Here is a 14526-nt window from a genome sequence, read left to right as displayed (position 1 = left end):
TTTTTTTTTAATATTAATGCTATTTCATTATGCTTACATATTGTACAGTAAAATTGATACTGGACACACACACACACACACATATATATATATATATATATATATATATATATATATACACACTCTCCTGGAAATTGAAATAAGAACACCGTGAATTCATTGTCCCAGGAAGGGGAAACTTTATTGACACATTCCTGGGGTCCGATACATCACATGATCACACTGACAGAACCACAGGCACATAGACACAGGCAACAGAGCATGCACAATGTCGGCACTAGTACAGTGTATATCCACCTTTCGCAGCAATGCAGGCTGCTATTCTCCCATGGAGACGATCGTAGAGATGCTGGATGTAGTCCTGTGGAACGGCTTGCCATGCCATTTCCACCTGGCGCCTCAGTTGGACCAGCATTCGTGCTGGACGTGCAGACCGCGTGAGACGACGCTTCATCCAGTCCCAAACATGCTCAATGGGGGACAGATCCGGAGATCTTGCTGGCCAGGGTAGTTGACTTACACCTTCTAGAGCACGTTGGGTGGCACGGGATACATGCGGACGTGCATTGTCCTGTTGGAACAGCAAGTTCCCTTGCCGGTCTAGGAATGGTAGAACGATGGGTTCTATGACGGTTTGGATGTACCGTGCACTATTCAGTGTCCCCTCGACGATCACCAGTGGTGTACGGCCAGTGTAGGAGATCGCTCCCCACACCATGATGCCGGGTGTTGGCCCTGTGTGCCTCGGTCGTATGCAGTCCTGATTGTGGCGCTCACCTGCACGGCGCCAAACACGCATACGACCATCATTGGCACCAAGGCAGAAGCGACTCTCATCGCTGAAGACGACACGTCTCCATTCGTCCCTCCATTCACGCCTGTCGCGACACCACTGGAGGCGGGCTGCACGATGTTGGGGCGTGAGCGGAAGACGGCCTAACGGTGTGCGGGACCGTAGCCCAGCTTCATGGAGACGGTTGCGAATGGTCCTCGCCGATACCCCAGGAGCAACAGTGTGCCTAATTTGCTGGGAAGTGGCGGTGCGGTCCCCTACGGCACTGCGTAGGATCCTACGGTCTTGGCGTGCATCCGTGCGTCGCTGCGGTCCGGTCCCAGGTCGACGGGCACGTGCACCTTCCGCCGACCACTGGCGACAACATCGATGTACTGTGGAGACCTCACGCCCCACGTGTTGAGCAATTCGGCGGTACGTCCACCCGGCCTCCCGCATGCCCACTATACGCCCTCGCTCAAAGTCCGTCAACTGCACATACGGTTCACGTCCACGCTGTCGCGGCATGCTACCAGTGTTAAAGACTGCGATGGAGCTCCGTATGCCACGGCAAACTGGCTGACACTGACGGCGGCGGTGCACAAATGCTGCGCAGCTAGCGCCATTCGACGGCCAACACCGCGGTTCCTGGTGTGTCCGCTGTGCCGTGCGTGTGATCATTGCTTGTACAGCCCTCTCGCAGTGTCCGGAGCAAGTATGGTGGGTCTGACACACCGGTGTCAATGTGTTCTTTTTTCCATTTCCAGGAGTGTGTGTGTGTGTATATATAACTTCTGATTTTTTTATTTTTATATATTTTTTTTATTAGTCATGGTTTTTTGTTTTTGTTTATTTTTTTTGCTTATGATTTTCTTTTTAATTTTTTTACTCATGGTTTTTTTTCTTATGATTTTCTTCTTTTAGTACAGCTAAAGATACATCAGTATTATCTAAATTTTTTTTTTCAATTATTTATGTACACTTGCCTCTCTACTACAATATTACTACAAGTCACATTCTTATGAAGAGTACTTTGCTCCCCACAACATCAGTATAAACAACAATAAACTGCTCATATATCATGGGGCTTTATCTAAAATTGGTTTTGAAACTTATACCTTTGCATGCATGCCCTCACATGCATGCCTTCACCCACAGGGAAGACTTAGCTTCCAAAAATTAGAAAAAATTCAGAAATGCTCACTAGGGCGACTTTTTTTTGTAAAAATAGTAAAAATAAATCTTTCTCTCATTCTTTGTTACATCAGTGTTTTTTCATCAGTTTCAATTAACATGTGACTTCAAATTATTAATTTATACATGCAAATATACATACTTGGTTGTACAGGTAGTTTTGTCCTAACAAGCATATTCCAGTGGAGGACTTTTGTTTTTGATGATAATAGATTATTTATTTATTTATTTATTTTTGAAATTATGATTTCAGTTTATACAGTTTTAAAGAGACAACATTCCTGAGACCAAATAATTTCTTTGACTTAGGATACACCAAACGATAAGCATTAGGGTGTGGATTTTCTATGACTTCAAAAGGCCCAATATAGATATCAAAGAATTTTTTAATTTCTGAAGTTAACATTTTTGATTTTTCATGAGATTTGACCAGAACAAGATCCCCAATTTTGAAAGTGGTTAATTTTACCCTATTGTTATGTTTTTTATTCCTCTTTTCCCCTTGTTTCCTCATAGTTTCCCTGACAATATCTTCTCTTTCTTGCATAGTTAAAGGTGTACATTTAGGAAATTCAATAAGTTCTGATATAATATTTGGAGGTCTAATATTAAACATAATCTCATACGGTGAAAATCCTGTGGAACTATGTTGTAGGCTATTCACAATATCTTCAAAATTTCGAATGTGCTCAAACCAGGTTGGATGTTTATGGCTACAATAGGTTCGACAAAGTCTCCCAATTTCCCTCATATATCTTTCTGTAGGATTGGTGGACGGAGAATAAACAGATATAAGTATATGCTTCAATTTTGATCTTTCAATAAACTTTTTCCAAATTTTTGAGGTAAACTGTGAACCATTATCTGATAATATAGCTTTTGGTTTTCCCACCTGTGCGAAATAATCTCTTTCAATTTTTATTATAATTTCATGGCTAGTAGCTTTTTTCACTGGATATAGTTTAATTAATTTTGAAAATACATCTACCATAACAAATATGTAAAAGTGACCACCTTTACTCTTTGGTAACATTCCATATACGTCCACTGCGATAAGATTTAAAGGTTTCTCCGGAATAATGTTTTGCATCTCTCCACCACATCTTTGATTGCTCACTTTAACTCTCTGGCATTTGTCACAGGTTGCCAATTCTTTTCTTACCTTCTTTCCAATATTGTAAAAATAAACATTTTCTTGTATCTTTTGAATGCACTTCTGTATCCCACAATGACCAAAACTTTCATGTATGTAAATGATCAGCTTATCAGCATCTGCCTCTGGCCAACACAGTTTCCAATTATCAGAATCTACATCTGTTCTCCGAAATAAAATCCCCTTATGCAATTTGTAAAATTTATCAAGTTTCTCATACCCCTTCTTGCCTAAACATTCTTTGATTAATTTCCAACTCTGATCCGAATTTTGATTTTTTCTAATTTTGTTACACATAGCTCTAATTGTTCTCTCATTTTCCACCCCTTTCAAGTATCTAATTTTAAATTGCTTTTCCTCCTCTTGTTCAAAAATCTCCTTTTCTCCCCCAATTGGTAACCTTGAAAGTAAATCAGCTACTACATTCTCAGAACCTTTTATGTGTTTGATTTCAAAGTCAAACTGTTGCAGAAAAATTGCCCATCTGGTCAACCTATTGTGGTATAATTTGCACTCTTGTAAGTAACTCAAAGCTTTGTGATCCGAAAATACTATGGTTTTATGTCCAATAAGGTAAATTCTAAATTTTGTAAAAGCCCAATGAATTGCCAAAAGTTCCTTCTCTGTGACTGTATAATTTTTCTCATGCTTGAGCAACATTCTGCTTGCAAATGCTATGGTACAATGTATTTTAACTCCATTCTCTACTCTTTCTTGAAATAACTCTGCTCCAAGCCCATAATTACTGCTATCAGTGTTCAAACAAAATGGTAAATTAAAATCAGGTCTGTGTAATAAGTATTGCTTCCTCAACTCTTGCTTAATTTTATCAAACTCTTCCTGACAACTTTTATCCCAAACCCAAACAGTGCTTTTCTTAAGTAACTGACTTAAACATGGTGCATTCAGACTCTGATCACTTATATGTTTTCGGTAATAACCGCATAACCCAAAGAACGACTTTAATTGTTTTTTAGTCTTAGGAATAGGAATTTCTGAAATGGCTTTAATTTTTTCTGGATCTGCCAAAATTCCCTTGTCTGTGACAACATGACCCAAAAATTTTAATTCAGAAACTGCAAATTTACATTTCTCTAATTTCAATGTCATCCGCCCTTTTCTAAGTTTTTCACAAACTGACTTCAAAATAAAAAAATGTTCCTCCCAATTTTGCCCTGTAACCAAAATGTCATCTACATAGATTATCAGTTTAGACGCAAGTTCTTGCCCCAGTACATGATCTTATAAATTCGGAAACAGAAGAATTTAACCCAAATGGCACAACACAATATTGGTAACTCTTACCATTGTACAAGAAAGCAGTATATTTTCTAGAATTAACCGAAAGTGGTACTTGATGAAAACCCGAAGTTAGATCCAAACTTGACATATATTTTATATCTGTAAATTTATAGAGTAACTCATCAATATTTTCAGGATGGTCTGTCTGTCTGAACAAAATTTTGTTTAAGTGTCTGGAGTCCAAAACCAATCTTACTCCACCATCTTTTTTCGAAACTACTACTAGAGGATTATTATATGCACTGATACCCCTTTCTATTATATTACATCCTTCCATCTTTTTCAGCTCTTTCTCAACAGCAGGTCTTTTTGATATTGCAATACTGTATGGTTTTCTGAAAAATGGTTCATGAGGTTTTACCTGAAGCTCACACTGGTAACCCTTTACCCTACCAGGTATGTCACTAAAAACATCACTGTATTCCCACAGCAGATTTTCTAACTGTTGTTTTTGCTCCACAGATAAATTTTGTGTTTCTGAAATTTTCAAATTTACTAAATTCCCAAATTCGACTTCATCAGTATCAAATCTATGAGTTTCAATATCCTCCAATCTATTTTCTTTTTGTAAATTGATACTGTCAAAATTTCCATTACTCTGATCACCAAGTGTGTTCACAAAATTTGTCTGAATGTATTCCCTTTCACTAGTTTCTATCAAAAGTTTTCTTCCAACCCAATCAAATGCTGTATTTACTTTTACTATCCAATTCATACCCAAAAGAAAATCTTCATTAAATTCCTGAATTACAAAACATCCATGTGTGAACAACTTGCCTTCAATTAAAAATGTCACTAAAGCCTGGCTTTTTACCAATTTACTGCTCCTCTTCCCAGTAGCACCTTTTATCTTTACCCCAACATCTGGCATTTCAACATAATCTTTCCCCACTTTCAATTTCTTGCTTAACCTTTCAGATATTCCCGAGATCTCACTTCCTGTATCAATTAAACATTTACCAATCCATGGCCCAATTTGAACTTTTATATAAGGACTGCAAAATTGATCACTTTTCTCAGAACCTGTATCCTCATGTAATAAATCACTTTCAATTTCCCCAAACCTATACTTATCAGAATCATATGGTATACCATTATATGTATTATTTGTCATAGTTATAGAATTTGCATAAGATACAAAATTGTCATTTGTACTCTCTATTATCTCAAATAGCCAAGAATTTTCATCCAAATCACATTGTATACTATTGAAGTATTTATCCTTCAGCTTTTCAAAAATAAAATATCTCATCTTTTTTCACCACTCAGGACATACAGTTTCACATACATTAATAAGCATCTTTCTAAAGTTCTTGTCAAAAGAAATAGTTTCACTATTCAGCCATATATTCATAAGAAATTTGTGTGTATCATTAGTATCTGTAAAAGTTTCACTTAGGTAAGAAGTTATACATGTGTCATCGTTATTTGTGTAGTCAGATTCTTTACCAGCAACATCTAAATTCACACTTTTACATACACCCAGCTTGCGAGCTTTATTCATCCTGGTAACATCCCTGGGAATTTCTGTAATATTCTCACTATTTAATCCATTTTCAACCATGTGTATACCCAACTCCCTATTTAAACTAATGAAATACCTTTCCTCAACATCATCATCAATACCATTACCATCATTATCATTACACATATTCAGGTCATACACATTCAAATTATCCCCCAAAATATTATTTCCCCTTTCTAAAGTTACCAGATACCTTTCACCAACATTTTCATTCTCACAGCATGCATTCTCTCTTTCATTCACATACATCTCTGAACTACTACAAATTACACCATCTGACAAAGTGTTGTTCTTTTCTGCCCAAGTGTAAAACTCTGTTAAATTAATGAATCACAATTACTTTTATCTACTGTATGTTCTTGTGTATTGAAAATGTTATCTTTATCATCATTATTTTCCTCTTGAAATTTCTTCAATAAGTAACAACTAATGACCTCATGTGATAGCTTAGGTTTGGAACTGGCCTGTTTGGGTTTATGATAGTCACATCCATTGGTCCTTTCATCATGCTCACCTTCTGCCTCAACCTTGCGGACCTTCAAGGGGGCGTCTACTCGTTTTTTATTTCTGGTTCCTGTTTGAACTGCTGATTATGGTTCTGCCAATGTCTCTGATCAACATTTCTGATCCCATTCCTATGCCAAACATTACCTGATTGTTGGTAGTTTCTATTGTACTGACCTCTATCAAAATTTCTGTGATTTTGATCCCTAAAGTGTTCTCTATTTTGTTGATTATTAACACGAAAATGTTGTTCTTGTTTTGGATAAAAATTATGGTCCTTCTTTTCAAAATTGCTATATCCTCCTGAATTTTGACTGACACCATGATAATTGTTTTGTTCCCTTTTTTGAAAGTTGTCATTTCCCCAATTTTGACCATTACCTTTCTGAGTAAACCCACTGTGTGTTCTTGTTGTTACCCTATCCAACTTTTCAATATAATTGAGAAACTGCTCTACATTACTATCAGGACAATGAACTAAACTCAACTGCATTGTTGATGGCAATCTTCTCTTTAAGGTATCAATTTTGATCAAGTCATCCAAAGGTTTTGTTAAATGAATAAGTTTTTGAAGTTCACTTTTGCAAAATTTTTTCATGTTCCCATCTGATTCTCTATAGTTTCGCCCATTCAAAAATTCACTTTTGATTCTAGTTTGTTTAAGATCATCCCAAAATTTTTCCAGAAATTTTGATTCAAATTCTGAAAAGGTCATCCCCAAAGTTACAATCTGGTTTGCCCAAGTCAAAGCTTCCCCTTCCAAGAATTTTTTCACAAATTTAATTTTTATTTCATCTGGTGAGTGAGGTAAAAAACAATCCCTACAATACTGTATAAAATCAACGGGATGTAAGGGTCCATCTGCCGAAAAGTGCTTCACTGGAATATTAGATACAAGATTACATGTGTTGACATTGTAATTTTTGCTTTGAAATTCAATGTCAAAATTTTCAATTTTTTCGCTAAGTTCTTTGACAGATTTTTTGTTTTCTAAATCATTGCATTCTACTTTTTCTTCTAGAGTTACCAAACGATTGTCAGTTTTTTGTTCTACATTTTTTACTAAAACTTTTGTATTCTCATCCAAATTTTTAATTTCCCCTTTTATCTCATTAAATTCAATTAAATTTCTTTCCCTATCTACCAGTAACTCATTTTTTACAGTATTAATTTCACCGCTCAATTTAACATCAATTTCATTTACTTTTGCTTCCACAGATTCAATTTTTTCCTCAACACTGCCAACTCTGTTCGAAAGCTCACCCACTTGGGTATTGACTGCTTGGACTTGCAACAAAATGTTATCAATTTTTTTTTTTATCCCAGTACGTCTTATTGTCGTCAACTGATTGTCTAATTTCTTTCGTGAAATTTACAAGAAAACTTTTTAAATCAAATTGATCGGTTTTTTCTGTTTCATTTGACCTGTCCTGATGTTCGAAGTCTATTAAATCACTACTTTCTACTTTAGGCACAATACTCTCGGAAATCTCATAAGTCATTGTGAAGAACAAAAATTTATACACAATACAACACAAGATAAAAATATTGTTTTAACAAAATACGAGGGTTTCGTGACTTATCTGGAACACTCTTCTACTGTTGCAAAACCACGTTTTCCATCTATGTGATTGTTGACCAAAATTCTTGAAGTATTTTCTTCTGTCAAAAATTATTTTTTTTTTTTTTTTTGCTGAAACATTTCTTCTCCAAACTTTTACTTCCCGATGAACACAAACACTGTAACACACATTCTGAAGAAACTGGTATTAACACACAAAAATTTTCTTCCTCGTAGCACTGTTGAAGATCTCGTGAACACAATATCCCGGTACTGAGCCCCCAGTTGAAATATGGTCACTGTTTTTTTTATAAACTTAAATTAGCCATATTTCGTGACAGTACCTTTTCCATTAGATGTTTGCAAGGCGATATAAGTCTTGGCTTCAGTTGTCTAAGTATGATTCCACAATGCATCGTTGTCGGCTGCAGAAAAGACGTGGTTCAAAGTGTTTCTCTCATTTTGGTGTTTCAAATACAGTTTCTTCAAATGTAGTTTCTTCTTTTTAGTCAATACAAAAATAATAGTAACATAATTCAAAATTATTCATGACTTCGACCTTCACATTGTTCTTCCATCAACACACACACACAAAAGTTAGTTGCCGACTGACTATAGTCAAAGACGACTCCAACGTCAAAGATACTTTACACAATCCACAAGTTTCCATTTGTAATCAGTCTCAGTAAACAATATGCTTTCACTCTCAAAAACAGAGGTAAATTAACATATAATAAGACAAATTATAATAAATTCTGACAAAAATATAAGAAAACATTTACACTTCGGTATCGAAAAATATGGTAAAAAAATAACATTTCCCAGATCCATTACACAGTACAAGCTTTTCTGAACTTCACAGATGGGGGTTATCTTTGCAACACATCCTTCACTCCCATAACATTCATGGCCTCAGCTTCCATTAACCCACTAAATGCATACCCTCTATGCAACAGTTTCCCCTTCCTATGTCCTATCAACCTCTCCCAATCCACATACCTGTGTCACCTTCACTGTGTGCCGCACACCACCAACTCTGGTACCTGTGTACCACAAGCCTAGCTTGTGTACCAGTCACCCCTCCCTCTCGCATTCCTATAGCCTGATTAAAATTACTTGATAGTTGACAGTTCACGTGTTGGAGCTGTCTTCCTCCAATCAGAGCGTTCAATGTCATACCCAAAACTGTTCTCCATTCCCAAACAGCCACAACTACTCATTTTTTCACCTCTAATTCCTTGTCTGACTTGTTTTCTCGAAGTGTTTAGAACCCGAACGCTGGGTCTGACCCTTTTATTTCGCATTTCATTGGACATGACAACCAAATCAAAAACAACCCACAAAATGCTGGTAATGAAACACAAACATTTCATACACATCACTAGCAAAACACTACTGGATCCTTTCACTAAAGACCTGATATTTAGTCACCACCACCACCACCACCACAGAGATCATTCTAGAGTAGATAAGCATTATATGAAATTGCCTGAGGCTGTACTTTTTGAAAGCAGCAAATCATCGTTGCATGAAGTGGTACTGTACTGGGTTAAGTTATGTTCTAATGTGCAGAAGATCGTGGGTTGAAATCTCATCAGGCGAGACAATAATTTTTTTATTTATATAAGTCTTCATCAAAATGACTATTATTATTATTATTATTATTTTCAGTTAACTGGTTTAGGTGTAATCTTTTATTTTTAATCATTTGTCACACCTTTTTATCATCCCATTGAATTTTTTATTTGCTCTTATTTTTCTTCCTATCATCCTTTTTTTGTGTGGAATCCATCTTTGTCGCCTACAGCCTGTAACTGAGTGCCAACCAGGACTGCTCGTCGGTTGGTATCACATCAGCTTTTGTAATCAGCACGAGGACAGTTTTAGGTAACCAATGAAAGCAAGAAGTTACAGTTTGCTTTCAGTGCTGGAACCGAAAACTTTCTACCTTGAGTTTCCTTGCAGAGGTCAGCTTTAATCACAAGGAACAGAGTGAGTGTGACTAATAGTTCAGCCGCAGTTTACTGGACACCATGTTCTTGGATACATTGAACATCAAGAGATTCCAGGTAAGTTAGGACACAGGCGTACATTCCGGGCTACAAAATTTCTCATCTGCCACAGTTCAGTCACATGAACAGAACATCCCCCCCCCCCTGTGTGTGTGTGTGAATTAAGCTACCAAGTTTACTTTCTCTTTTGACTGCACCTCTTGATTACTCAACGCTTCTGCTATTTGATGAGTGGCCTCTCCTTCACTTTTGAAGTATTTACATCCTGCCAGATCTTCCCTTAGTATATTTTCAAGTATAATATTTATTTCTGGATTGCAAGAGAAAGACAGGGAAGAGGGTTAACTGGCTGAAAACTACATGCCCTGAAAGTGTCAAAAAAAAAAAAAAAAGTCAAATCACACAACACTGAATGAAAACTGACCTTACCTGTAAGTGTAAGTGCTCCACCAACAACAGCACTGATTCCTACAGTGGTCACAACCATAGCCTTAAAAAGTGTCTCAAAGTCTTCTTTAGACATGCGACTGCGAAGGTAGTCCACAAAACTATGTAGCTGACACAGCCCAAACACACCTAAAGCCTATGAAACACAATTAAAAAAACATAATAAGATGTTTTATCATTTACCACTTAGTATGTGTGTATTTTATTACTCCAATAGCATGGGACATAGAGTGGGTGTATCACATAAATGAGCACTGTAATTATGATTCTAATGAGATCACTTAAGTAATAAGAAGTGACCAAGAAGAACAAAATATAGATGGAAAAAGTTAAGTATCAGTACAGATATGACATCGTCAATGCATGGACACAATTTACCGAAATGTGCACATATGAAGGCATGTGGTGATGTAATGGAAAGCAGTCATGTATTTGCGAGTTGTCCGATTCCAACAGTGACTCACTGGTATTATAGCCATAGGATACTTTTGTTTGTTTGTTTTGTGAAGTGCAAAACTTTACATTTCTGCCAATCTCTGCACCACGTTGTAGTCTTATCAAGCTCTGACTGAATATTTATGCAGCTTCTTTCAGATAGTACTTCCTCACAAATAACTGCATCATCTGCAAGAGGCCTGATTTTACAATTAATATCATCTGCAAGATGATTAATATACAACATGAACAGCAAGGGTCCCAATACACTTCCCTGGGGCACACCCAAAGTTCCTTCTACATCTGACGATGACTCTCCATCCAAGATAACATACTGTGTTCTCCCTACCAAAAAGTGCTCAGTCCAATGACTAACTTCACTTGATACCCCATATAATCATCCTTTTGACAATACGCATAGGGGCAGTGCGGAGTCAAATGTCATTTGCAATCAAGAAGTACTGCATCTATCTGGTTGCCTTGATCCAAAGCTTTCATTATATCACGAGTGAAATATGCGAGTTGGATTTCACATGATTGATGTTTTCAAAATCCATGCTGGTTAGCACTGAGGTCATTCTGTTTGAGCTCAGAATATGCTCTAAGATTCTACAACAAATCAATGTCAAGGATATTGGACGGTTGTTTTGTGAATCACTTCTACTACCCTTTTTCTAGAAGTGTGTGACCTGTGCCTGTTTCCAAGAACTGGGCACAGTTTTCTATTTGATGGCTCTACAATAGATTATAGTTAGAAGAGGGCTAACTCAGCGGCAAATTCAGAATTGTATCTGATAGGGAGTTTTGTTCAGTTTCAATGATTACAGCTGTTTCTAAACGCCACTGACATTAATATTTATTTAATTCACCTTTTCAGTGGAACAAGGATTAAATTGGGTCAACTCTCCTGAGATCTGAAAATAGAGTTAAGCATTGCTGCTATCCTCAGTTTCAATTCCTGTCTCATCAGCTAGCGACTGGACACTTAACTTTGATGCCACTAACAGCCTTTACATGCAAACAGAATTTCTTTGGGTTCTGTGACAGATCACTTGACAATATTCTGTTGCAGTCATCACTGAAGGCATCATGCATTGTTCTCTTGACAGCCAAATGAATTTCATTCACCACCTCTCAATCTGTAGCCCTACACTTTGTTTTATGCCTATTATACAGTAATCTCTGTTCCTTTGCTAGTTTCTTTACAGTCCCCGTATACCATGGTGGTCCCCTCCCATTATCAACTGTTCTACTGGGTATTTATCTATTAAGTGCATGGTAAACTATTCTTTTAAACTTGAGGCATAGTTCCTCTACGTGCTCCTGCCCTGTGCTGAAAGTTTCAAGTTCCTTACTGAGATAGGTCCTTAATGATTTTTTTATCGTTATATATCTTTCCGCTTGTTTTAAGTGTCCTTTGGTAATCATTGTTGCCACAACCGTGTCATGGTCACTAATACCAGTTTCGATGTGGATATCCTCAAAGAGTCAGGTCTATTTATTGCCACTAGATCCAGTATATTTCAATCATGATTGGGATTCTTAACTAACTGTTCTAGGTAGTTCTCAGAAAAGGCATTTGTCTTATCACACCCACCACTAACAAAACTGTAATTTTCCCAATTAATTGTCACTATCTCGGTCGATTTGAGTTTCTTGTCTATTGTGACAAATACGCCACCTCCATTTCCCATTTGGCTATCCTTTCGATACACAGTTAAATTTTCCTCAAAAGTCTCACTGCTACCAATTTCAGGTTTCAACCAGCTTTCTGTACCTAGTATTATGTGAGCTACACTGCTTTTCATGAGCACTTTAAGCTCTGGCACTTCGGCAGATTTCCACTAGCATTTTAATACTTCCATTTGTGGGAGGCATTTCTCTTGATCTTACACCGATGCTTCTAGGTTTCCTACGGCTATCGCTATAATACAAGATCATAAGAGAAATAAACATATTAACATCGTCTGACATCTGTTAATGACTTCAAAAATAAAATGCACACCTAACCGACTCAACAGATGACAACTTAATCCTTGTGACTACTGATTAAGTACAGTCTCCTGAAACTACTGCAATGACAAAGAAAATGTAAAATCTTTTTACACACCAGTCTCTTAAGAATTTTTTAAAATTTAAGTCAATTGTGCAATATGAACCATATGGAATTTGAACAGTTTCTTCTTAGACTAAGAAATGGATATTCTGTATTCAAAACCGTCATCCATTTACACACACACGGTTTAAAACATACAAAGATTTCAAATTCTTTTCAAGCAGGATTTTGGTTTTGTTTTGCTTTACAGCACAAAAAAAAAAAAAAAAAAAAAAACAACTGTGGTCATATGCACCTAAGTCAAAACTACAGAACACGAAGACAGAAAGGAGTTAAAAAAATGACTGTATGTCACTCCCATTTGACGTAAGAGAAGAAAGCCTCGAAAACTCTGTCTTTTAAAAATTCCTGAAGGAAACAAGACGGGCGGCCATGGAAGCCTCACGTGTAGAGTACAGAAGATACCAGTTCTCCAGCAGGTGTCGTAGGCCTTCTCCAAATCGAAAAACAGGGCTACAATCTGGGATTTCTGCAGATAACCATTAATGACATGATTCCAGAATGAGATTTTCACTCTGCAGCGGAGTGTGCGCTGATATGAAACTTCCTGGCAGATTAAAACTGTGTGCCCGACCGAGACTCGAACTCGGGACCTTTGCCTTTCGCGGGCAAGTGCTCTATCATCTGAGCTACTCTTCTGTAAAGAGCTTCTGTAAAGTTTGGAAGGTAGGAGATGAGGTACTGGCAGAAGTAAAGCTGTGAGGACCGGGCGTGAGTCGTGCTTCGGTAGCTCAGATGGTAGAGCTAGAAGGAAGCTTTTTGTCCTTACTGGGCTTGGGTACGGGTATGACAGCAGCTTCACGCCATCGGCCGAGAAATGTGACCCGTGCCCAGATGCGGTTGTTTTGTGTTAAGTAAAAAGTGCTTGCCCGCAAGAGAAAGGTGCTGCAACATCTGAATGTGGACGTCAGGCCCTGGGGCGGAAGATCGAGATGAACTGAGAGCATGATCTAGCTCCCTTATAGTAAAAGCAGCATTGTAGCACTCACAATTTGGAGAAGAGAAGGGTATCATCTGAGCTGCCTCTGCTCGTTTCCGATGGAGGAAGGCAGGGAGACAGTGGGAAGAGAAATGGCGGCCCAACGTGTTGGAGATAGCAATAGGGTCCACAATGACATCTTATGTCAGGCCGGAAATTGGGGAATGGATCTTGGTCCCAGAGCGCCATCAGAGGTTGGTCTACATGACAGAGGAAGGAGTGGAATAGTTGAAAGAACTAGTGAATGAAATCCAGCTAGCTCTTTTGCTATCCCAAAGAATGCAACAACACTTTGCATGCATCTGTTTATAATGAATGCAGTTCGCCATCGCAGGATGACTGTTAAAACCGTGGACAGCACATCTCATGTGTACAAATTGCCTTGCGGCATGCCTCAGTCCACCAAGGGACTAGGAGACAATGAGGTAAAGGGGAAGTGCGAGGAATGGAACATTCTGCAGCAGTAAGAATAACGTTTGTGAGATATTCCACCTGGTCATCACAACTGGGGAAATCTTGTCCTTCA

The 14526-nt window shown here is 37.8% G+C and overlaps 1 protein-coding gene across 2 annotated transcripts in view; it reads right to left on the bottom strand.

Annotated features, from left to right (window-relative positions):
* LOC126236421 (dolichyl-diphosphooligosaccharide--protein glycosyltransferase subunit STT3A) overlaps positions 1-14526 on the bottom strand; it is a 104802-nt gene that overhangs the window by 38812 nt on the left and 51464 nt on the right. For both annotated transcript variants that reach the window (XM_049945722.1, XM_049945723.1), the window contains exon 8: positions 10453-10606. In XM_049945722.1, coding sequence (XP_049801679.1) covers positions 10453-10606 — 154 coding nt within the window. The remainder of the gene's footprint in view (positions 1-10452; positions 10607-14526) is intronic.

This window comes from Schistocerca nitens, chromosome 2 (genome assembly GCF_023898315.1).
Source record: "Schistocerca nitens isolate TAMUIC-IGC-003100 chromosome 2, iqSchNite1.1, whole genome shotgun sequence".
In the NCBI taxonomy this organism is placed as follows: domain Eukaryota; kingdom Metazoa; phylum Arthropoda; class Insecta; order Orthoptera; family Acrididae; genus Schistocerca; species Schistocerca nitens.
This window is presented reverse-complemented; position numbering and strand designations above follow the sequence as displayed.